The sequence below is a fragment of the Hippoglossus hippoglossus genome, chromosome 24, assembly GCF_009819705.1.
Source record: "Hippoglossus hippoglossus isolate fHipHip1 chromosome 24, fHipHip1.pri, whole genome shotgun sequence".
NCBI lineage: Eukaryota > Metazoa > Chordata > Actinopteri > Pleuronectiformes > Pleuronectidae > Hippoglossus > Hippoglossus hippoglossus.
This window is the reverse complement of record NC_047174.1, coordinates 14,067,812-14,091,198: the sequence shown is the minus strand read 5'-3', so window position 1 is coordinate 14,091,198 and position 23,387 is coordinate 14,067,812. Positions and strand designations below refer to the sequence as shown.

General features: G+C 42.7%; 1 protein-coding gene across 5 annotated transcripts in view; it reads right to left on the bottom strand.

The window, feature by feature from the left end:
* Positions 1-23,387, bottom strand: part of LOC117758140 (kelch-like protein 29) — a 226,329-nt gene that overhangs the window by 83,252 nt on the left and 119,690 nt on the right. For all 5 annotated transcript variants that reach the window (XM_034579550.1, XM_034579549.1, XM_034579548.1 and 2 more), the window contains one exon: positions 1,309-1,447. In XM_034579550.1, coding sequence (XP_034435441.1) covers positions 1,309-1,447 — 139 coding nt within the window. The remainder of the gene's footprint in view (positions 1-1,308; positions 1,448-23,387) is intronic.

Sequence of the window (23,387 nt, the reverse complement as noted above, 5' to 3'; positions counted from 1 at the left end):
GAGATGAGTGATCCTAGTACAAATGCTGCTCTGTGGCTTTTCTATGCCTGCTCTCTCTCTGGTCTTCCTCACTCCGTCCCCATTCAGGAGGAACAAGTGTATCGGTGGCGAGAGAGGAGGCCGCGGCAGCAGCGGCTGATAAGCAGCTTTCTGATGAGCTCGCATGGCTGCGGGGCAAAGTGGAAAACTTCCCCAAGGCGTTCCAGCCACCGCCAGCGACTGTGTGTGTGTGCATCTCTTCTGTTTTGTCTTTGTATTTGCTCAGCACTTCATCCCCAGCCATGCAAGTGAGAACAAACGCGCACACACTCGCGCACACAAGCAGCAAGGCGGCAAAACAACTTTGGGTCCGGGGGACTCTCAATCAAGCTGAAACACCTGCAAGGATTTGAAGTGAGGATGAGGACATTAGGGAATTGTGGTATTCCCCTTCCGGAAAACAAGGCAGATAAAAAAAAGACATACTTGCGCTATCAGACTTTACAGTCACTCTCACACATTGTGCACACACATCTAGAGACACTAAAAGGATCTGTGGCTGACACACACATGCACACACACACACACAGACACAGACACAGACACAGACACAGACAGGCACCCATGGAAACAAAACAGCCCATGAACAAAAATAAAAAGTATGAAGGGCAGAGTAGAGAGGGAATACTTGAATCCACATCAAACAAATACATCAGTGAAGGGTGGTGTTAACCTGTGAAAGTGGTGGTTCATTAAGCTGTTTTAGACGCGCTTTTGTCTCGTCCTTTTGTTTATGACTCTGAAATGTCTTATTAGACTAACCATGATGTATTAGCATAAGAAAAGGCTGTTTTGCGGCAGAACTCACAAAACAGCAACAGAAAAAAAGTGGCAGCTCAGGGGACAAAAATCCCTCTGCCCAGAGAAGACAGTGCAGCTTTGGCAAATTACCACCCAAAGTGAAGAAGGTATGATTCTTTTGTTTTGGCCCTTTGGTGAGTTTTAGAACGTCCCCAGTCATGGAACATTTTCACTGCTCATTAAAATGGAAATGTGGTTAAATTGCCCTACATGGGGGAGGAAAGGTAATGACGAGGGTTGACCTTTTTTTTTTTTTTTTTTTTTTCTCCACTTTCAGATACATTCATTTGAGCGGGAAGAGGGAGGAATGGCTGCTGGCCCTGTGCTAGGAACCAAAGTCTTCACACACCTGCAAGAGAGAGAGGGGAAGGGAAAAGAAGAAAGAAAAAAAAAAGCGACACAAATGCGCCCTATGAAAAGAACAGATTGGATCAACAGCTGGTGGGAAGAAGGGAAGCGAAGGCAAACCTTTTCACCAGGTCCTTGAAATACAAGCTGCAGGAAGCTAGAACATTTTGGTGGACTTCAAACTCTTTGCCTTCAACAATTATTTTCAGGTCTGTAAACTCTTTCGCTCTGCGCTGTTGGTTCAGCTCCTTCAACATCTCTGTAGAAGAAGAAAAAGAAACAGACAGTGCCACATTTGGGTTCAGAATTTTCTCTTTGAATACAAGTGCATTAAAAAAAAAGCATGACAACAAGAAACAGAACACAATGTTAAACAGTGTAGATTGAGGAACACATTATTGCTGGCAGGTCTTAGGAAACAGTGTTCATTACATGATAGACAACAGGTGACACGTGCACATTTGATTCGACATTTCGGCCAAAGCAAAATGAAGCCTGTATGTAAATATAACAGAAAAAGAGTGCATGTCAAAAAATAAATAATAATTAGCTCACATATTCTATACTGTACTGTGATTGGTCAAAGCATGCTAGTGGTTAACAGAACTATCCATCCATCCATTATCTATGTATGGCTTATCCTCTGGGGGTCGCAGTGGGCTGGAACCAATAATGTAGGAATACAAAAAGAAAAGAAAATATAATAAAATAACAAATGGTTGTTATGGGGAAAGACACTTGTTAAACTGTATTTGACTTTCAATTTAATCTGCAGCACTAAAACTTCAATGGCGGCAGGCTAAATGAAGTGAAAAAAAACGTGTGGGCTGAAAACAGAGACACTGTCAATGCATTATTCATATCGAAATAAAATTCTTTGGCTTCTCACTAATGCCCTAGTCAGCACAGAGTTGACCTTCAAATGTTGCTCAATGAGAAAACAACAGCTTATGCCCAAAATCCCTTCGCTCACTCTCTCACTCATAGAAAAACACCCCTCGTCCTTCTCGCTGGGAAAAAAAAATACACGGCAATAACAGAAAGTGACAAAACACAATCTGAGAAAACATGCTTAGAGCAAACCAATGTGCAGTCGAAAGGCAAAGAGTACACAGTGAGTTGTATAATCTGGTGCAGCCGTACAATGTTAGGCCTGGCCTTGCTGCGGCGCTGGGTCGGAGGCTCTTGTTTCGCTGCGTCTTAATGAGGCACCATGAGGGGATGCTGAGAATGGAAATCAGCGGGAGACTAGCAACATATTCCACAGCCTGAGGAGAGATAACCCAAACTGTAAGCTTTGTTAATCTCCGCTACCATCCACTACTCAGGACGCCACTAAAAGGCAAAGACTAAGAGATTCAAATACAGGAGTATACTACCGAGCATCATAGAGGGTGCCGGCTTCTGCACTGTCTTATAGCGTTAACAGAGCATTTCATGGAGACTGCAGGCTGTGAGACGTAGTAAAAGCGTATTAGGGCACAAAACACAGTCTGTGCTGTATAAGGACACATGCTGGGGAGAGATAAAGAGCAGCCACAGTTCTGTATGAGACATGGGGAATGATGCTATAGATAAGAAAGGTGGCGAATCCTCCCTTGATCAGTAGGAAGGGTCATTTTTCCTGAGACTAGTGCAGCCACTCTACCTCAGCGTAAACACGGCAATCTGACCAGCAGCGAGCATTTGTTGTCAACATCATGTGCACCAAGAAAGGTGTGTGCATGTGCACGTGTGTGCGGACGGACGTGTGCGTTACCGTCTAGCCACTAATCGTGCAAAACTGATCGGACTTGTGATTGTATTTGCAACGTCCAAGCTGATATAAAGGACCTTTATTTTCCGCTATGATCCTGAAAGTGGTCTTTGTTCACGCCAGACACAAATCAGGGATTTAATTAACCTGGAATGACACTCGCCCCTCTATTTGGCTGGAATATCTACTCATTTAGCTCCTTCCATTCTCCTGACTGACACTGGCAGCTCAGCTCTGAATTAATTCTGCAGCTGGAATTATAGCGTATAAAGACACATGACAAATACGGTGCAATTCACGAGCGTGCTTTGGTAAAAAGCCTCCTCGCAGAGCGGCGCATCCCTCAGAGTTATCGCGTCGAGAAATGAATGGCCAGAGAGAATGACCTGGTTATTAAACATGCTGCATAGCTATTGAGGGGAAATATTATAATAGATGCAGTTTTCTGACAATATGTCTGCTGTGCTTTGACCACCTACACAACTGTATGGTTGGAGCAGACCATGCACATGCAAACACAAAGCTGGCATTTGCCTTGTCTTTCATCCATCTCCCTCCACATTCCACCCCACCGCTGTTTGTCAGTGAGACAGCTATCTGATTACTGTGTGGGCATGGGCTGTGAATAGTGAATACACAGTAGTTTCGAGTTTGCATTAGTGGATCTCCAGCGGCCGATATGGCTCTCACCTCCAATCAGACACACCGCATACCATCCATTCGCCCCAACAATAGAGAAAGTGAGAGGGGGAGACAGAGAACTCCACTTGTCAGCAAACAATGGCCGCCTCCCTCGGAGCCATGCAGATACACCTGAATGCCTGATGGAAAAGCTAATCATCAGCTTCTTGGGTGGATCTGTGAAGCGCCCTGGAACAACTCATCAGCGCCGGGGACCATGAAACTGCACATGGCGTCCCCATTCTGGGGTTTGGCGTGGAGTGTGGTGAGGCACAGCCATGTTCAGTGGCTTTGAAACACCCAACATCTCAATACTCTTAAAGGAAACAAATCTCTCGAGGACTGGGCGCAACACGGAGTCGCAGCAGACGCAGAAAATAGCAGCATGGGTTTGTTTTGTGGGAAGTACGTAGATATCCTCATAGGGGTATAATGTGCTACATTTCTGGAGTACACGTCGCGGACTGCAAACAGTGATAAAATGTGCCAGAGTAGTTTCCTGCCCCTAAGCTGTTCACAATAATAACAACACCCTGCGCAGGCTCCTTGTGATTGGTTGACACACTGCACAGGGGCCAACTCTGCTGCTCAGCCTAGTAACTCTACTGTCAAACATCTCCGAGCGCTGTGGCCAATGGGTTTCCTCGGGTGAGATTTCCAGTAACCTATCAGCGTGCACCATAATACAAGGTGTGGCAAGTCAAGTGCTGGACTGTGATTGGTTGCTGTAAGAAGGGTGACTCCGTGTGCCATTGGTTGCCAAACACGGAGCCATTTTAAGGTTCTACATGTATTTTACATGCGCCTCTGTAGACCCACCATTTTGTGTTTGAATGGAAAATTTTAAAATTTGGACGCATATTCACAAGTAATATTTTCAGAGGAGCTCACCAACTGTTTCTGAGTTGCTGTGGTGAAAAGACTAAAAAGTAAAGCTCAAAAATAAAATTTTAGTTTTACAGCAAAAGGCGGAACATTTGATTTTTTTTCCTACAACCTTATGAAGATGAATCGTCTTGGAATTTGAATTTAATTCCCCGTGCAGAGCTGAGACAGTGTTAGAAAACTTTCATAAAAATATAATTTAGCTCACAACCATTTATATATCTATATATATATCGATATATATATATCTATATATATATCTATATATATACACACACACTGGATTGTGTTTTCTGATAATAAGTTCTAAAATTTGTTCTACATTGTGGCATCACAACTTATCTAACAGAATATTTAGAATTTTATGGCATACATTTTTGATAAATATGAAACGACACATGAAATCAAAAATAATTGGTTATAAAATACGTAAACTTGTTTTGATTAGATTAGATTAGTTTCTTTCTTAAGACTCGTGAGATGTGACAACTTGTGAAAGACAGTTTTTATAATACATACAGCAAAAAGTGACTTTTGATGGTTTAAATTTAAAAAGCCATGTTTTCTTAAATATAAAAAATGTTTTGTTCCATTTCTCTCCTGACAAATCTCGTTCCTACTTCACAAATAGACATGTAATTGTCCACATATCTCGTTTGAATTGGCTGACATTCTGTGTTGCGGCGGTGGAGCACTGGTGTGTTGACTTTGACCTTTTTGTTCTCTTTCAAACTTTCAACAATCAATTCCCACCAACACTCACAGCTTAATTACCTAGAACAAACCATGCTAGCTGATCAATAATTCAATGTACATGTCTGCAATAATGGCTTTCCTTTAGCTTGGACAGCACTTCACTACACTGTACAGTTTTTAATCAAATAGCAGTTAATCATTTTATCACGCCACTTGTGAAAACGAAATTAATTTATGATTTATTAATGGTGTTCAAAACAATTAATAAAAAAATCTGCAAAGTCAACAATATTTTATGAAAAAGTCTTGCTGTACGTGCAAGATAAATATACTGAAAATATCTTTAAATAAATAGAAATCAATCAAATTTGACGAAACAAATTTTTGTTGATTTTCGTTCACCCAATAGATTAACTTCCAATAATACACACTGTGTATGAATTAATAAACCAATCAAATTGACAGTTAAAAAGACATTTGGAAAAAGAAACAAATGTATATCTCGAATTTTTTTTTATTAATTAATGAACAATCGCCTCTAGTTTAAAGTGATATGAAGCAAAATTTAGTATTTGCATTGCTACTTTTAACGTGAATATTCTGGATAATATTTGAATGAATTTTACAAGATATTATGAGATATATAATTACAGACATTATAAGATATATTCATTTTATAACAAAAGGCATCTGCTTTCAAAGAAGCAGCAGCAGCACTGTTGCAGGGCTGAAGCAGATTGGACCGAGGCATTCTGATCAAAATGGTCTCTCTTGTACAAAAGCCTTTCGATAAGTGGGGACGTTTGAGAAATTCCAGCTCAAAGGTTCCTTTATGACAGAACGAGCAGAGTGGGCCAAGAGCATAAATATAATAAATGCACACAAAAGAAATCTTTCCAAGCAAAAAGCTTGCACAGCATTTGGCTCCCCTGAAAAATGTCTCCCCCCCCGCAGAGAACAGAAGGCCTGAAACCTACTGTCAAAGCACTGATAATGTCAGGAGGATTCGTGAGGGGTATTCCCATGTGAAGTGCTGCCCTGGTAATAAAAATAGAATAGAAATGAATAAATATTCAGATAATAATCATGGCGAACCGGTTTTTGTCTCAGACCCCAAAACATCATGGCGCCGATCTCGCAGCATCAAATGGACGTTTGGGGAAATAAAACTTCTCGCCTCCTGCTGACTTTGATAAGAACACCACTTTAAAATGGTTTCCCTGTTTCTGACTGCACACATTGAAAACACCCACACTCACAGAGATGGTCAAGAGTTCACTGTCAGCACAAGCTGTTGGATAATGTAATCTCTCTACTCTGCAACCCCAGGTGCCACGCACAACAGTGGGGGGGGGGGGGAACCCAATATCAGCTCTTAGGCCGAGGAAGCATTTAACCCTTATTCTTAAATTATGACTTGACACACTGATATGTGTTTTTTAGATTTTTCTATCTCCGCATCTTAAACCTGGTTATTTAAATTCAGGGTGGGAACACTGCCTGACCAAAGCTTTCAAAAAGGAAATAAAAAGATTTCTTCGGCACAGATAACATAGACTTGGCCCTATTGCAAAATGAATGTCCAGTAAAGTAAAGCTCTAAAAATACAGTCTTACACTTCTTGACTTTTAGCACATGTTTTGACTCAAGTAAAGTAGCTATTTATTAATTATTTTTCATGTTATATAATTTCTGACTTTAAGTCATTTTAAAATCCATTAGTGTTCATTGGTTAAAAGTTGTTAACAACAAAAGCAGTGCAACATTTTTTTTATGTTTGTATATCTCCCTCTCAATCTAAAAAGTTGAGATTTTAAGGTGAGTCTTTATAACATTTTCTTATTCATACAAATTAAGTTGCTTAAATTGTTTATTATTAGAGACAAAATTAGAAATGCTTAGGTTAAATTCAATATGTAGTTTTGTGCACTTATAATGATCCTACATTCAATTTACTTGTAACAAACGATAATTTAAAACAGATTTTAAAATTTTTTATTGGAAAAGCGTCAATCTTTTTTTCTCTAAAATTTTTGCAAAATATGTTGAAAATATCCCAGGCTCCAAAATCACATAGTAACATAAATTAACACAATATTAAAAACATAAAAATTCTAATACATTTTAAAACATTTTCATAACATAAATCATTCCGATGCGTTTGTTGGAGGTTTTTACAAACATGTATTTTAGGGTTTTCGATGCATCAGGCCATTTCTGATGAAATCATATATCAGATAAGCAACTGATTTGGGATTGTCAGATATTATTGAAAGAGGAGACAATAATTGGAATAATTTGGTTTCTTTACATAAAATGTCTTAGTATTAAATATATAATATTTATTGGATTGTTCACACAACATTTCAAACAGGGATGCATTAAAAAATACACTGCAAAACCACACTTATGTCCTATTTGCACAAAACAGGAGGGGAGGCCAACACATTTCAAAAGCAACATTTCACAAGTCTTTTCTTTTGTGTTTAATGCCACCATCTTCAGCTCAGGACAGTTCATTGCAAAAGCCACAATGGCTAAATGTCAGCCTTTAACGGGTGCAAAATGTCACCAGCACTATCAGGCCACTCATCTCGCTGCCATCTGCTGAACGAATGATGCTTTACGTAGATAAAAGCCAGCAGATGTGTGTTACCCAATCTAGCCTGTGTCTCTTTCACGGCGCAATTACTCCAAACGGTCCCTAAAACGTACCTCTAACAATCACTGCCACATTCATGTCTGGAGACGTCTCAACAGCCGCTGACTACTCCCGGCAAATCACCACAAGCGAGGCATCAGAGGTCCTCGAGACCCCTCGAGTCTCTAGCCGTCCTGATTTCAGCGTTTGAGAGCAGTGGAGCCATAAAGCCTCAGAGAATAGTCCACGATGAGGACGCTTTATTTTTTCCCTGCTGCCCGAATCTGCTGATCCGAGCTGCTCCGAGTCTCAGCGATGCTGTCAGCGGGTATGGTCAGAGCCTGGGTTGGGGGTTGGGGGTTGGGGGGTTGGGGGTTGGGGGGTTACCATGACAGAGGAAAGGAACCGGTGCCCCTCAAAGACACTGTCTGGGCCTTTGTTGTCTTCTCCAAACAGGCATGCCAGAAAATACCTCGAGTAGTAAAGTAGCACAGAGAGCTCCCTGTCCTGCACTGGGCACTCGCACCTCCGTATGTACTCTCTGGCGCAAAGGGTCAGACGCACTCACATATATGCAAGTGAACAATTGTCACCAGCAGAACAAAGTCAAGGCAAATACAAGGAGAGGCTTTGAGGAATAAGAACACAAACAAAGGGAGCCCCGGGAGCGTGTGTTGGCCTGCTGCAACACTGTGACAGGATGTCACGCAATGTTTCTCTTGTTCTTTCCGTTTGAGTCTGGTGGGAAGTGGAGAAAGTCTCAGGTCTCGGCTGGTGCGGCGGCTTCCTCATTAGACAGGCAGGAGGGAGGGAGAGGACAGAAAGTGACAAGTGGTCATTCTCCCTCAAACAGGTTTTAACAAGAGGATACACCTGTGGCTGTCAAACCAGAGCTCTGTCTTGTCTCTTCTCTCCCTCAGGCGCCACAACACAAGTTTACGACAAAGAAGATGCTTTATTTTAACATACACTAAGATGGCAAAGGCTGCTTCAGATTTTCCTCACTGTATCTTTGTACTAACTATGGTGGTGTCAAAACTATTTTCTGTAGTTCTGTAATAAACCTCTAATTTATGTATGAAATAATAGCGTCAATAACTGGAAACCAAATCATTTGAGCTAAACCAAAACTTTGCATTAATGAATCCAATTTAATTCATTTTTTCTTGCACTGATATCTTTGTTTGACATGATTTCTTGCTATTTCACCCTGGTGCATGACAAAAATGAAAAAACACTTCTATCTTTTTCTCTTTGCAATCAGTGTCGAGTGAGTCTAACCTCCTACAGATGCACCATGGGAGTAACTCTACCCGCCGAATAACTGGGACATGACTTCTGTTCCAAAATAATTCAAAGGAGGATCGTGGAGTTTATTCCGGCTGAAAGCATTTTAGGCTACAAAAACAAATCATACCATGATGCCTATTTTCACTTCCAATTAAAATGCTCCAAAAGAATATGAGATCCTCCAAAGTTGTTATTTCAACATGGTTCGAAATTATGTTTTTTACCAAAAGTACGTCTTAATTAGGGTTTAGAGAGGTAACACTTATTGTGCCAATACCTGTCATCCGGGCAGGTCACATGACAGCGAAGTAAAAAGACATAACGGGCCCACAGAAGCAAAAAAGGAATATGTGTAATTACATTGACTTCAGATTTAGCAAGATCCAACGGCACATCAAAGATGTGTATACATTTATATTCCTGGAAACCCATTTTTCTTTCTGTGTGTGTGTGTGTGTGGTCCCCTTATAGCTCCCTGACACATCATTAGCACTACACAACTCCTCCATGGCTGTTTTTAAACCTGCGTTTTGAACCTACTCGAAACGGTAAAGTCAATATGGTGCCAAGCCACTAATGTGACAATCCTGTTCAACTATATTAACATACCGTGCTCATGTTTGTTTTTTTCATCGTCGCTGAAATAAAAGACCCATTCAAGCGTTTAACCCTTTTACAGGTGGAAAATAGCTCTGTCTTAAATGTATGCTTGTCTGCGAAGCTGACCAACATCACAATCCAAGAATATCTCGGGGGCAGGGGATATTTTTAACGGTTCCCCACATACAGGCTGAGCTGATGACAGCTTCATGCAAAAGAAGGTGCGAGGAAACCTGCAGGCTCCTCTGCAGTGTCTTGAGTTGTGTAAGTGTCACTATAAGTGGCCACTTTGGGAAAAAGTTGAGGGACACCAGATTCCAGCTGATTTAATGTTGCGGGCAGAAGTTTTGAAATGTCCGTTATCACTGCAAATTAGCATTCGACCAAAACTTCTGCTCAACTGTTCCAAAAATACTTGCAGTCAAAAATAAGGAAATGAGCCACTGATACTTTGCATCATCCATACAGCCTCTCACAACAAACCCCCCCCCACACACACACACACACAAATCACAACATAAATATCATCTATTGCTGAGAATGTTCTCAATAAAAAAGACGTCACCAAGAACCAATGTTACAAATGTGATGCATCTCAGTCACGTCTGCATCACATCAAAACACAAATTTCTCTGACGCGTTTACCCGCTCGCTCATATGATTCATGCAATCTCAACAAAACAATCTGACGTTTACAACAGCACCTTGAAGGCAGCTTAATGTTCATTTGTGAGCTTGTGGTGTGGTCACAAATTTATTCACAATCACTCTGTCATTGTCGTCTCTGCACATATATACATGTAAAAAGGACATTACAACACGATTAAGTAAGTGGGGTAGAAAGAAGGACTAATGAAATGTGATGCACATTGGATTAATGAATAATTGTGAATTAATTAGTTACATTTACTGCTCCAGTGAGAGGCAGCAGTCACTTTTCAGTTTGTCTGCCACTGGGAGGAGACAGCATGAGGACGGCTCTGATTGGTTGATGCAATGCTGCAGAAAGACAGCATATCAAGTGTTGCAGATTTTTACACATAACAAAAGGGCCCCATGTGCCATGATGGAAATATAGATGCCACTACATGTAGTGGCTTGCTGAATGAATGTCTTCAGAGTCAACATCTATTCTCCATGTCAGAGCAGCGTATTGCTTCTGAATTGTTTCTATGGGCAACAGACCTATTTACATTTGCAAGAGAGAGCGGCCAAATTGTCCCAAAGCGACAGACTCTGATTCAACAGTTTAGGTTTCCTCCATCGCTCTGAGCATTCTGCAAATTGCCTGTTGAAATAAAGCGATGCAGCTCCAAATATTACTAGGAATTCTTCCAGAACCAACAATGGCTTTGGATGAATGGGTTGATTTGCACACTGGCTAATCATTTAATAATGTATCTCAATTTCTTACCATTAGAGAAACCTACATTATGTGAGACACTTAATGGGAATTAAAGATGTCCTTACTCGTAATAAAGGCTGCTTTTGGGAACTGACATTAAATAGAAGGCATTCTTTAAAAAGCCGTCTTTTTATTACTCAGCCCGAGTCTTGAATTTGTGGATTGGCTTATTCATCGTAGTGCCAAAGAGGCAAGATGCCAATATGAGATTTAGTTGTTTTTTTGGTGTGTTTTTTTAACCACATGAAATTGTATGAGCGGACTGTGACCTACTGTAGCACAGATTAGCAAACGCTCGGCTCAAGCATTACGGAGGACGTCATTGTCAAACTCGGGGTTCAGTTATTCATCCACACCACAACAGATGACTTTGTCACAGTGCAAAAACACACACAGGCGCTGATGCGTATGCAGAAACAAACGCACAAGTGCACAAATGCACCTCAACACACAACCAAATACATACGCACGCGACTTTGGGCAAGACAATGTCATGAGAGAATAATCCTAATAACAATGCTGTGCTTCTGAGAAGTCGCTGGCTGGTGCAGATAACATACCATACATTTGGAGGGGATTTGATTAGAACTGACTGGGTACGCAACACTTCTCCATCTTCCCCTTTTAATTAAATTGCTAAGTTGCTGTTTCATATAAATTACTGCGAGGGCCAGAGTTCTGTCTCACCCCCATTATAAACCTTGGTGGAAAAAGCAGGACTAAGTGAGTGAAATGAATCATCTGGACAGGAGGCCCAGTGCATCAGCATGAATGCAGCCTTTCAGAGAATATCGGTTTTTCTTTTGTGCTTCACCTTGAGATGGTTTACTGAGCATCCAGGTTGTTCCAGTTGTGCATGAGACCTACTTAAGAGTGCGTCACACCTGCTTACATGCAGAACAGAGAGCTGCCTACAGTGCAAACAAATGGCGGCCAGCCAGCTGCACTGGATCACTTCTGTTCCTGCCGAGAATGAGATTTGACCTTAAACCGCGACATCATGACTACAACAAACGCTAACGTTGTCTCCCTCCGTCAGTCAGGTAAGTCGGTCCACTCTGGCTTTTCATCATCCGTCCTCAGAGTTTTCCCCTGTGTGGAAACTGGCAGTGGGACAAAGCAATCACTCCAAACGCTTTTAAAACTCTCTATGGAAAAATAAACATAGTACTAAACACATTTAAGCAATCAGATGCCCTTCGTATATACGACGCACCTTACATAAACTGAGCAAGGGCACGTCAACAGGACACGTAGTGGTTGCAGCAGGCTGAGCCAGTTATTACAGAGGCATTACCGGCATGGCACGGTTTTAGAAGGTGTGCTGCTAGAGACAGGAGAGTATTTTGCTGCTATTACAGCGATGATCTTTGGAGTGTTAGGACTAATGGGGTTCACTATTCCACAGATTAGCAATACAACATCAATTTTTACACCTTAAAACTGTAATTCTTCAAGTAAAAATCTCTAAAAACCTCTTTCAGGCCAAGATTTACAGGTACACACAGGGTTTTCTGACAGTATTTAAACCCTAAAAAAAAAAGGTTGACTCCTTGCCCATTGCCAGTAGATGAGTCAGGTTTTTTTTTGCCAAAAGGTGCTACCTGTCATGTCCATCGTCATGAACACAACAAATGAGGCGCACTCTCACTTCGCTGTCTTGCCAAAATAGCGTATTCAGCCGGGTGTCGTGTCACTGCCGATCCGAGCTGGAGCCGCTGAAAACCTGTCTACTGCAGAGTTAGACCTGGGAGATGTTGATAAAGTGATATGTTCGTAGATGTTGGTGGTTGGAAAAGGGGCTTCAGTTAATCACTATTGAAATTATTTTGTTTTAGGGTCTATTTCAGTTTTCCTGATATGAAAAGTGGAAAACTTGAATATCGTGACACATTGGATTTACAGCTTTTCAACTTCACAATCTGTGTTATTGGTGATCAGGTTCATGAGCGGAACAAATGATGCAGACCCCCCCCACCGCTGTTGCCGTGGACGATGAAATGCAGCTGTGCCAGACCATAAATCGGCATTTTAAATCCGCAAAGTTCTGCTGAAACTACTCCTTAAAACAGGCAGCTAGTTTTTGCCATTAGGGAAATACTAGGTACAGTTGTGCATTCAATGTTGAAAATACTCGAAGGAAATTATGCGTATATGCTCCTTTAAGAATAGCTGTCATGCGGTTTCACCTTTCTGAATATTTAGAGTACAAGCAGACCTGAAATAAAACAAAGTGCAAACTCCACTTATGCACTAATTAAAAGTACAAAGTTACTTTCTCCTCCGTGGCCCGAAACCAAAAGCCTGCTCCTGTGCGAGGCTCACTTCTACCTTTCACATCAAGGCACGCACTGCTGGCTGAGGACAGATGCCGGTGTGTGTGAGAGAGAATGTAGCTACGCCGTCTTGTCTTCCACCTCGCCAGTGTTTATGAGCTTGGTTTGCGTGCATTCCTTGCGTTCTTTGCACATGTGCGATACTGGGTCTCTACGGGGCGACATTGCGGCCGAGATGACCCGAAGCGGCGGCACGACCCGACTACAACAAACAGAGAAACAAAAACAACAACAAAAAATTCCCATGTCACCGGCGCGGCTTAAAGATAAATGTCACACACCCCTCCCTCCCCAAAGACAATGTGTTTACTGTGTAACTTTGTGAAAGTCACAGCAGCCCAAGCAGAAAGGTTAGCGGCGGGGTTAGGTTGTATGAGGGGGCCTTCGCAGCAGAGTGCACACCTGAGATGAGCTCCCAGGCCTACGGTGGAGTCAGGCGAGTAATCTTTGCATTTCATCAGATTTTTTTTTTTCTTTCTTTTTGTCTGCGCTTTCTTTCATTCCTGCCTCTCTCTCTCTCCCTCTCTCCTTTCTTTCCATCTGCCGCTCTGGCTCCCTCCTCGGGGACAGAAAACAGTCCATTAGACGACTGCGCTGCCCCACAAATTCTGATTGTGTCCAGCATGCTCCGCTGCTTGTGTGTGGCTGATGTGTTCTTGTAAAGTTATAATCCAAGTTTAACTCCCTAAACCAGCACTTTTTCTTTTAAATCCTGCCACCCGGCCAATATAAGAAATTACATAAGAAAACAACGTCTGTATGTGAGAGAGAGCGGGTGCAACGGACTACAGCAGAAGAATAGTGATAGTAACCAAGACTATTATTCAGAGCCGCACCCTCTCGCACCACAACACATTGCGTGAACTTAATATGGTAAAAGCGTACTACTGTTTTAGACATCTCATCCTGGCCTGTATTACTGCTAAAGCTTCAAGTCTATTTGGCGTACAGAGTGCAGCACTAGCCTACGAAGATCTCTTGATTGCCATCCGGGCCATTATCATTTGTCCGTGTCACAGAGGAGTTATATACTGTATCTTCACATGCCGAGCCAGTTGCTAAATCTGCGGAATAATGACTTGGAGAGGGGAGCCATTCTTGCTAATGTCTGGTCCTGTCATTAGTATTTATTAGATGCCCTGCATACATTATCAAACCCATTTAAAAGTTTCTACGTGAGAAAGAAGTTTGGGCTCGGCGCTCAGATAAGAGGGCACACCGTGAACATTAGCGAACTAATGCTGCTGAACAACTTCTGGACTATTTTTTTTCTTTTTTCTTGCTGAGATGCTACCGCACATCTGCTGCTGTTTTGAATACTGAGTTCCTTCCCTGTTGCAATTATGGCTCCTTATTAAGAGAAAAAACATTCGATATTGACCGGCTTCCTGCGCAACATCTGCTGTGTTTACACTCAGCCTCATTGATAATGCATTACTACCCATTTCATGGGCGATGCGCGGAATAACACATCGACATTTGACTCGGGGCAATTAATCTTGTCATATTAGATAGCCCCTGACATTAGGTGTTTGAGATGCAGGCCCGTTTGAGGGTGTAACATACATTCACTTTGACACTTCTTGACACACAAATCAATTTGCTCCCACGTAACCGCGGGTCGTGCACGTCTCATGGAGGCAAATGGCACTGTTCCAGTTGGAGACCTCTCCCGAATACTCAATGCATGATATTCTCTGAGCAACGGTGTCACACTTCATCACAAATGCAGGCAGCACATTCAGCAGTGAGTGTTCTAAAATTTGGGATGGGGCCCAGATGTACATGAGACGATTGAAATTAGGCTCTAAATTTTCCTTAAAAAATGCTGAAGAAAAAAACAATTTACTCAAGTGCCGTGTCTGAGTACAGTTTTTCTGTGAGGTACTTCCACTTCTGCTTTATTAAAATTCTACAGATGAAACAAATGCAACGCTTATGAAACAAGTATAATTGCTATAGATTAAACCATATATATAGGCTAAGTTAACATTAAACCATATACAATAACAGTTTGTTAATCTCGTTTGTCATCCTGAACGTGAATTATTAAAAGATTATTATCTGACACTATTGAGAAAAATAAAACAGATTTGTTGTAAAGTCTTTTTCACCCACTTGAACTGTCGGTGTTTGCTTTGGTTAAATTTGCCTTCACATAGCTGCCTTTTGCCTTTTCAAGTGTTTGTCCATTACTATTGGTAAACCAGATGAATGGAGCGTAGCGGTGGCCTCGAAACAGCTCTGGTTCTGGAAGTAAATTTCCCAAATCACTTTCTCCACTGACATTTCAGGAAATCCTCATAAAAGGAGTTCCAAGCCCGGAACCAGGTCGACCAGCTATGAGATTAATCGTGACCATTAAACAGTTGATGCAGAGCAAAAAATATATCGGAATATGGAGGAAAAGGCGAAGGTACAAGACTGCGTACATCATTTTGTTGGAGTGACGGAGCTGCGCATCCCATAAATCATTGCGAAAGATTTCCTTCAGGCAACTTCCAGCGCTTCCTCTTGAATATAACTTTATTGTTAATATAGTGTTGGAATATATTGTAGTTTTACTTTGCATCTATGTATAAAGTGTTTCATATAGTGTATAGTCTAGTAACCTAGCCAATCACAGCTGACATGAGTTTCACGGCTGTGTTACCACCGAGCTCCACCAATCCTAAACGTCACTATTTCACCCGAGGATTGTGGGTGGTGTATTTCTTCTTGAATAAAACACGTTTTCCATACAACACAGTTGATATCACAAGGACTTGTATCTTTCTACAGGAGCATGTTACATGATTTCACAATCTCTAAGCCTGTAGTAAGAGTACATTAGATGGTTACAATAATATGCCTGATAATCAAAATCTCTATTCACCTCTAAAAGCTCTATGAATGTATCTAGCTATTTAAACTATTTATTCATGACGTTTAGCTTCCCTCATGCCACTCATCTGATACTTAAGCTAACGATCTGAATTATGTTTGCAAGCATTATCCATTTCACCCATTTAGCCATTACTTTTAACAGTTTCAACATCAATCATGTAATATTTCCAAGAAGTTTAAAAAATTTAGGACTAAACCGAATATGGTATTTGTGTGTCGTTGTAATGCTGCTTTTAATTAAAAAGAACTGTGGATTTCTTTCTAAATTAATTGTGATGTAAAGAAGCAACAAGGTTAATTGCTTCAGAAAAAGTAGCTCAGTTGAACAAAAGAGCCATCAAACTAAAAAACTAAAAAACCTGAAAAAATTAAAGAACCATTACAGGCTTCCTCAGAAAATGTTTAGTCAGTGATTCACTGTCGGAACAAGGGCTGTTCAATTTAATAATATCTTTGATTTGCTTTAAAATTCATAGCACAAAACAGCATAACAAAGTGTCACAGAGGGAAAGAAAAGCAGCGGGAAAGGAAAATTCCTTATCTCGAGCCTCCACCTGCCTACAATAGATGTTATAACTGAGCAGGGATGTGATCACAGCTAAAATCCAAATTGAGCGGTTAGTTACTGCTTTTTAAAATCTAACCCAGCACTCGTATCGATTGTTGAGCGAGAATCCTGTTTATTTCATGAACGCAAAATTAAATCGAAATAAACCTGAAAGGAATAAAAGACAAAAAAAATCGTCTTTTCTCTTCTTTGACAGACAAATGGGGCCTGAAGCATCCGTGGATGTCAACTTTAAACAGTAGGAGGGTGATTTAAACAGAGTCATAAAGATTTCATATAAAAGTAATTACAATGCTCGACAAGCTGGAGGTGGCTCTGGACAAAAAGTGCAGACGTTTTGTGAGGGTAATAAGGCAAAAGAGACAGATTGATGGGATGATTCAGATGAAAATATCCACCTGGACTTCTACCGGTTTTTTTCCTTTTGAATTTTTCCCTCTCGTAAATTTCCCTCTGCCACTTTGCTAACTGAGGCATTAGAAGAAAAAAACTGGCTATTAGAGAAATGGCTAACAACTCCAGCATGAGTGGAGGAGGCAGAAAGAAGTTACAGAAGCGTGGAACAGGTGGCAGGTAGAGTAAGGAAGGAATATATCGAGGGAAAGAGTGGAAAAGGGAAGATGAAAAAAGCAGAAGGCTATAAGAGGGTAGGAGAAGCAGGTGGATGCTGGGGTGGTGGTGGGGGTGGGGGGGGTGGGGGAGGATGCTGGGAGACGACAGCACAGGAGCGGTGACGTCAGGAGTGGGAGATTGGGGGTGAAATCAACAGACAGACAATTGCAGTGAAGAGGACAGGTGGGGCGGGGGGGGGAGGGAAGGAGGGAGGGAGGGAGGAGAGTGTAGTTTGAGGGGGGGGAGGGGGGAGGTGTAGGTACGGGTGCCCCCTCTAGCGTGGCAGGGAGCCGGGCCTGCTGCTCCTTGGCTGCACCGCGTCTGTGATTATGCATGTAGCAGCCGGGCTGTCGGGCTCCGGGTCCTGTGACTGCGCCGCCGCCGCCGCCGCCACTGAGCTTTATCTCCAAATCCCGGTGATTAATGAAGCCGCCGCCGCGTTCTGCATGGCGGAGGTGGACGAGGAATGATCAATCTTAATGAGCTATCCACCGTCCCTGTATTAACTGCGGGGGGATGTAATGTATGGGGCTCGTGGCGGGGGGGCTCCTCTCCTTTAAAATACGATAACGAGGGAGAGAAAGAACGAGGGCAAGCAGCTTTCCTCTCTCGCTCTTGTGACACACTGCTGCTACTCCCCTCCCTCTCCCCTCCCTCTCTCCTGAGAGGCCGAGCGGTACTAGAAAACAGTTAGACGTCTCAATAGGAGCCATCCTTAGCCAAAGTTAAAGAGACGGCGTCGGGTTGCTGCTGGGCTTCATCCGAACACGGAGCCCAGCGGTCTCCAGACCACTCCCGCCGCTCCAAAACGAGATGTTTGAGTCAATATCATTGATATGTAGGCCCCATATGGACCCGTGTGCCAAGGTTACTCATACGCATATCGCCGTCATTCTGCATGTATTCATTTTAGAGAATTACCTGCGCATACTGAGTCCACAGTGACTGGAATAAATTTCAGCCTCATTAATAATTTGCAACGTTCTCGGCGCTCGTGAATCCCATTTCGATTCCCACTGAAGTTATCTAGAACTAAGGAACACTGTGAGAGAGAGAGAGATAGTAAAAAAAAAAAAAAAAACACTTGAAAATCCATGCATTTCATATTTCAAGTTAAGCCTGTTTTGGAATCATAATAACCGGGGTTCTGCTTTAGCTAATCCTGATGTAGATAGCTTTAAGATATCGTCACCCAGCGCAACACTGCGTCGGCTTTAATTAATTTGCCAGCGCTCATTCTGCGTGCACGCTGATCCGAGTCAGCATATTTGATATTAAAAATTAAGAAAAAGGAAACATCCCTATCGCCAAATTCAGTATATTTGTCTTCGTGGAAGACTTTTGTATCATGTGCAGCGAGGATGCAGCCTGCACTCTATCGAGGAGGAAAGAGAGATGCAGACGGGGGAAGAGGGAGAGAAAGAAAAAGGGGAGGGTTTAATTAATGTGCATGCTATGATTAATGGTCTCACTGTGGCTATCACAAACTGGCTGTGTTTTTAATAACTGGTTTGAACAGCCTGTCATGCTAACAGTGTGTTCCTGTGGTTGAATCAAAATGAATATTTATGCACCACTAATAATATTGATAACACTGCGGGCTCCTTGATGACTGCAGGCAGCTCCTTTAGTCGGCAGAGGAATATCACCGAGGTGAGAGATGTGCAATCTGTGTGTGTGTGTGTGTGTGTCACTATTACTTGTAGTAACATCATAAACATGTAACAAGGTAAAACTATAAAAAACAACGACCTTTGATGAGATTTGATTAAAGGTCTTTGCTCATAAATACGACCTCATGTTGTGTCAATCACGCTTACACACAAACTCCAAAAGCTTTGTCCTTTAGAGTTTTTGCAACGGGTTTAATTTGCTGCATTTTGTTTGGGATGGGCCACCTCAGCCAATGATGTGGCACTTCTGGCCTTCATTTGGCCCAGACAAAATGGATGTGAGACTAAAGAGGCCCACTTGTAAAATAGCAAATGTGGCCAAATTATCCCAAAACAAGTGGGAACCTTTTTTTGGGCAAGGTGTAATCTGGATGTGATCCTAAAGTGGCCCATGTGGTAAATGGTAAATAAGGCCCAAATAGCATCTTTGGTTGACATGCAGTATTGCTATGGATTACTTGTGGATCTGGTAAACAGGATTGGACGACCCAAGTGCGGTACCGTGGAATCACCACATAGTATGTGGGCCAGATGACAGTGTGGCAGTGTGGGCTGAATCTGGGTCAAAAAAAATGTTCTATGTGGGATTGAGATCATCTGGATTAAAGATATGTGTAATCTTCTTTTTGATATGCAGTCTGAGTGCTGGTAGCATATCAAACTGGACCACTGGCGTCCTGAAATAGACTTGGAAGCGGACAGGATAAATTTGCAGCTCCTGTGTGAGAAGATGAAATTCTCCTTGTTCCTGACGGCTTCTCAAGATTGGACCGAACCAATGTTTACTTTTCCTTTTTTCAATAAGTGAGAGGACCACGAAATCCTCCTCACGGCTCGTATCTTCTACTGCGAAGTCTCAGAGCGAACAGACCCGCATCCAACTCTGAGTTCAAGGTGTCTGCGTGTGACAATTTTAACTGGATGACGGATTAAAAAACTCTCACGGAAAATACAGAATTGGTGTGCTAAGACCCTAAGTCTTGAAATAACAGGTACGTTATCTCCTTTAATTAAACAACACCAGCACACACAGTGTGGCCTTGTAAACAGTCACTATCGTACTCATTTGGTGATCCATAATTTCCTCACTTAGCTGCAATATTGCAGCAGTAACAGCTCAAGAACCAATACGCCGGTGGACGGTGTTTCCACAGAGCCAATATGCTCTGTCCGAAAGTAAACAAAAATGAATGCATAATTGAAGTTGAAGTTTAAATAGGGAAGATGAGGCAGATGAAGCGGTTAGAGCGGAGGAAAGCTGAGCCGGCGTTGGGTGCACCGAGTCCAGTCCCGTCTCGCCGTACAGCCAAAGAAAAACACTGATCTTAACTCGGCAAGGCATCTTAATTGCATTCAGTAGCAGCTCCGGAGCAGCTCGGTCCCCAGATGATGGCTGATGTGAGCTGACTGGAAGATGAACTTCCTGGGCAGAGCGGGGAGGCTGGGTGCTGCTGGGTGCAGCTTAATGTGTGCGATGGTGGAGGTGTGCGACCAGTGTGTCCCCCCCTAGTAATGGCGTGAGAGCGTCCCTGTGTCTGTGCTTACACATGCATGTGTGTTTGTGTGTGTGTGTGTGGGAGAGAGAGGAGCCGGTAAAGGGCAGTGAGGAGGAGGGAAGCATTAAAATGTTGTTTGACATCAGAAAAGAGGGGGCGAAGGAGCCACACGCGTCCGTGCTGCAGCAGGTGGCCCGACAGATCTGAAACTACATTCTCAGCAAAACCATCCAACCTGTGAAGTGGCTGTATTTCAGCAGCTGCTTATTTTTAGGCATTTACAAGAAGAAAAAAAAAAAGGGGGAGAAAGTTGCCTTTACCACAGCTCCCAGCAGTCGTCTCAGCTCGGAGCCGAAACGAGGCCGGGAAAACAATATCAAAAACATCATTTGAGTGGCTGGCATGGTTTAACAGCGGTAAATCTTAGAAAAACAGGCTCGCATGTGTGGGAATCATAGCTTCCTTTTGATTACTAATGTGTTTTCCCCAGTCATGAGTTGCCTTTAAATGGTGCTCAATCACATTTTGCAGCGAGTGAGTCCGTCCCTGCTGAGCTCGGCACTAGCTTCCCCCGGCAGATATTCATCAGGACAGCCATCGATTTTAATGACTTGGTCAATAGACACACAGAGAATCAGCTCTCAGCATCTCCCTCTCTCTGATGTTCACACTCTCCTCTACTCTCGCCTCCTCCTGTTCTTTTGTTTGCTTTTTTTTCTTTTGTGCGTCTTTCACAACAACGCCAGACCTCCCACATTTCACAAAACAAGTTGCTGACAGTTGTCTTAGCTGTGGATGGAGCTACAGATGTGGATAGATTATTTAATACCTCTTCTACACCAAAAGTAGCAGGTACACGCAGGTGTTTTAAACCTGCTAAGAAAAGGGGACTGACTCCTTTCCCATTGCAAATAGAGGACTGTGTCTTGCAGTTCTTTTCCCCCAGTTTATCATGTTTGACGTCACAAATGTGCTGGAAACAAAGGAGCTCTCTCATCTCGCCGTCTTGCCAAATTAGCGAATTCAGCCGAGTGTCACGTTTCCATCAGTGCCGATCAGAGCTGATGAAAAACCGTGTGTCTACCCGAGAGTGAATGTCGATTGAATCCATTCCCATTGCAGACTAAAGCCAGATGTTAATGGGTGTTAGTGGGTTTTTTGACCAGTGGAAAAAAGGGGCTTAACGATTGATAGCTTGGTCAAATCCTGTTATTATGATAAAAACCAAGGTTGAGGGAAATGAAGAGAAGATGAAGACAAAATGTCCTAGGAGCATGTGGTGTGAGGGAAATTAACAAGATGGCAAGATGGCGAGTGGTTTGATGTGTGCACTATGACAGGCAGGTATTAGGAAAAACCCCTGCTGTGGATGGAGAAACCAGGTAGGCAGATCACAGCTCAGTGACTGACATATCTCAGTAGGTGATGAGGTTAAAGCTGCCTTCAAGCTGCTCTGTGTGAATCCTCACACATGGCCACACAAACATATGGCATGTGAGAAGACGTACACAAACACAACATACACAGTGAACGCCAGCACAGACGAATATGACAAACACACACACACACACACAGCCACGCAGACTGAGGAGCACACAGTTGTTGATGTGCCCACTGATGCAGAGCGAAGACAAATTGCTCCCTTTGAAGGGAAAGCCAAATCAAACACGGAGTGTGATTTCTGTCACTGCCGTGCTTGGCTCTAAGGCTGTGAAGCTGACATCTGACCAAACATCCATGCAGTCACACCCAAGAAGTTGTGCGCACACACGCGCACATGCACAGCGGTCTGTTGTGCAGCTGGATTAAGGGAGGAAGAGCTCTGTCAGCTACTCCAAGATCCAAGGCCTTTGCCATCAAAAAAGAAAAAAAAAAAAGTGCCAAAAACCTCTACTGCACATCAGTGCTTACGAGAGTCATGTCTGCCGGCTCAAACTTTTGTTCATTCAGCAACACAATCATCCAAGTAGCGGCGTTGGTGTTTAAACTGCTCGTCAAGTAATCACTGCTGAAAACCCCCAGACGTGAGACGCTTGACCAGGATTTGACCGTCACAAGAAAGTATTACTGTGCAGTCTCATGGTGTGAAAACAGCCACAGGCATAATGGACACTCTCATGTTAACAAATGCCTGGATTTGCCTGGGCCACAGCCTTTGTTAGATCTATTGCAGGATAATAATTCATCAGCTTTTCAAGCAAAGTGTCCCACATGTCAGATTCCATTTATTTTTAATATAAATTCACAAGTACGGCCACAGGTGAAAGTGAACTAAACACCCGCAGGAAAAACATTGACAGCTGCTGCAAAGGCAATTCAGACTCTTTTCAAAGACCACAACTCAACCACCACAACGAGAGGAGAAGGAGGCGATAACCCATTTCATGTGAGTGACATATGTGTTTGTAGCATGTGTGTTTACCACGGGTTGTACGTTAACGGGTTTGGGCGGGTCCAGATTTGACTTGGAGATAATTACGGGCAACGGGTCGGGTCCGTGATGGATCTTGGCAGGTGTGCCGTTTGCAGGTTTTTGCCAAAATGGACCCCTGCAGGACTCTTCAGTTTGTGTGTGCTGTGCTGGACAATATGAGCAATTGTTACTGAAATAAATTCCTGAGAAAAATAAGCAGTGTGTTTGTGACCAGTGTGTGTGCGTCCTCTGACTTCCTTT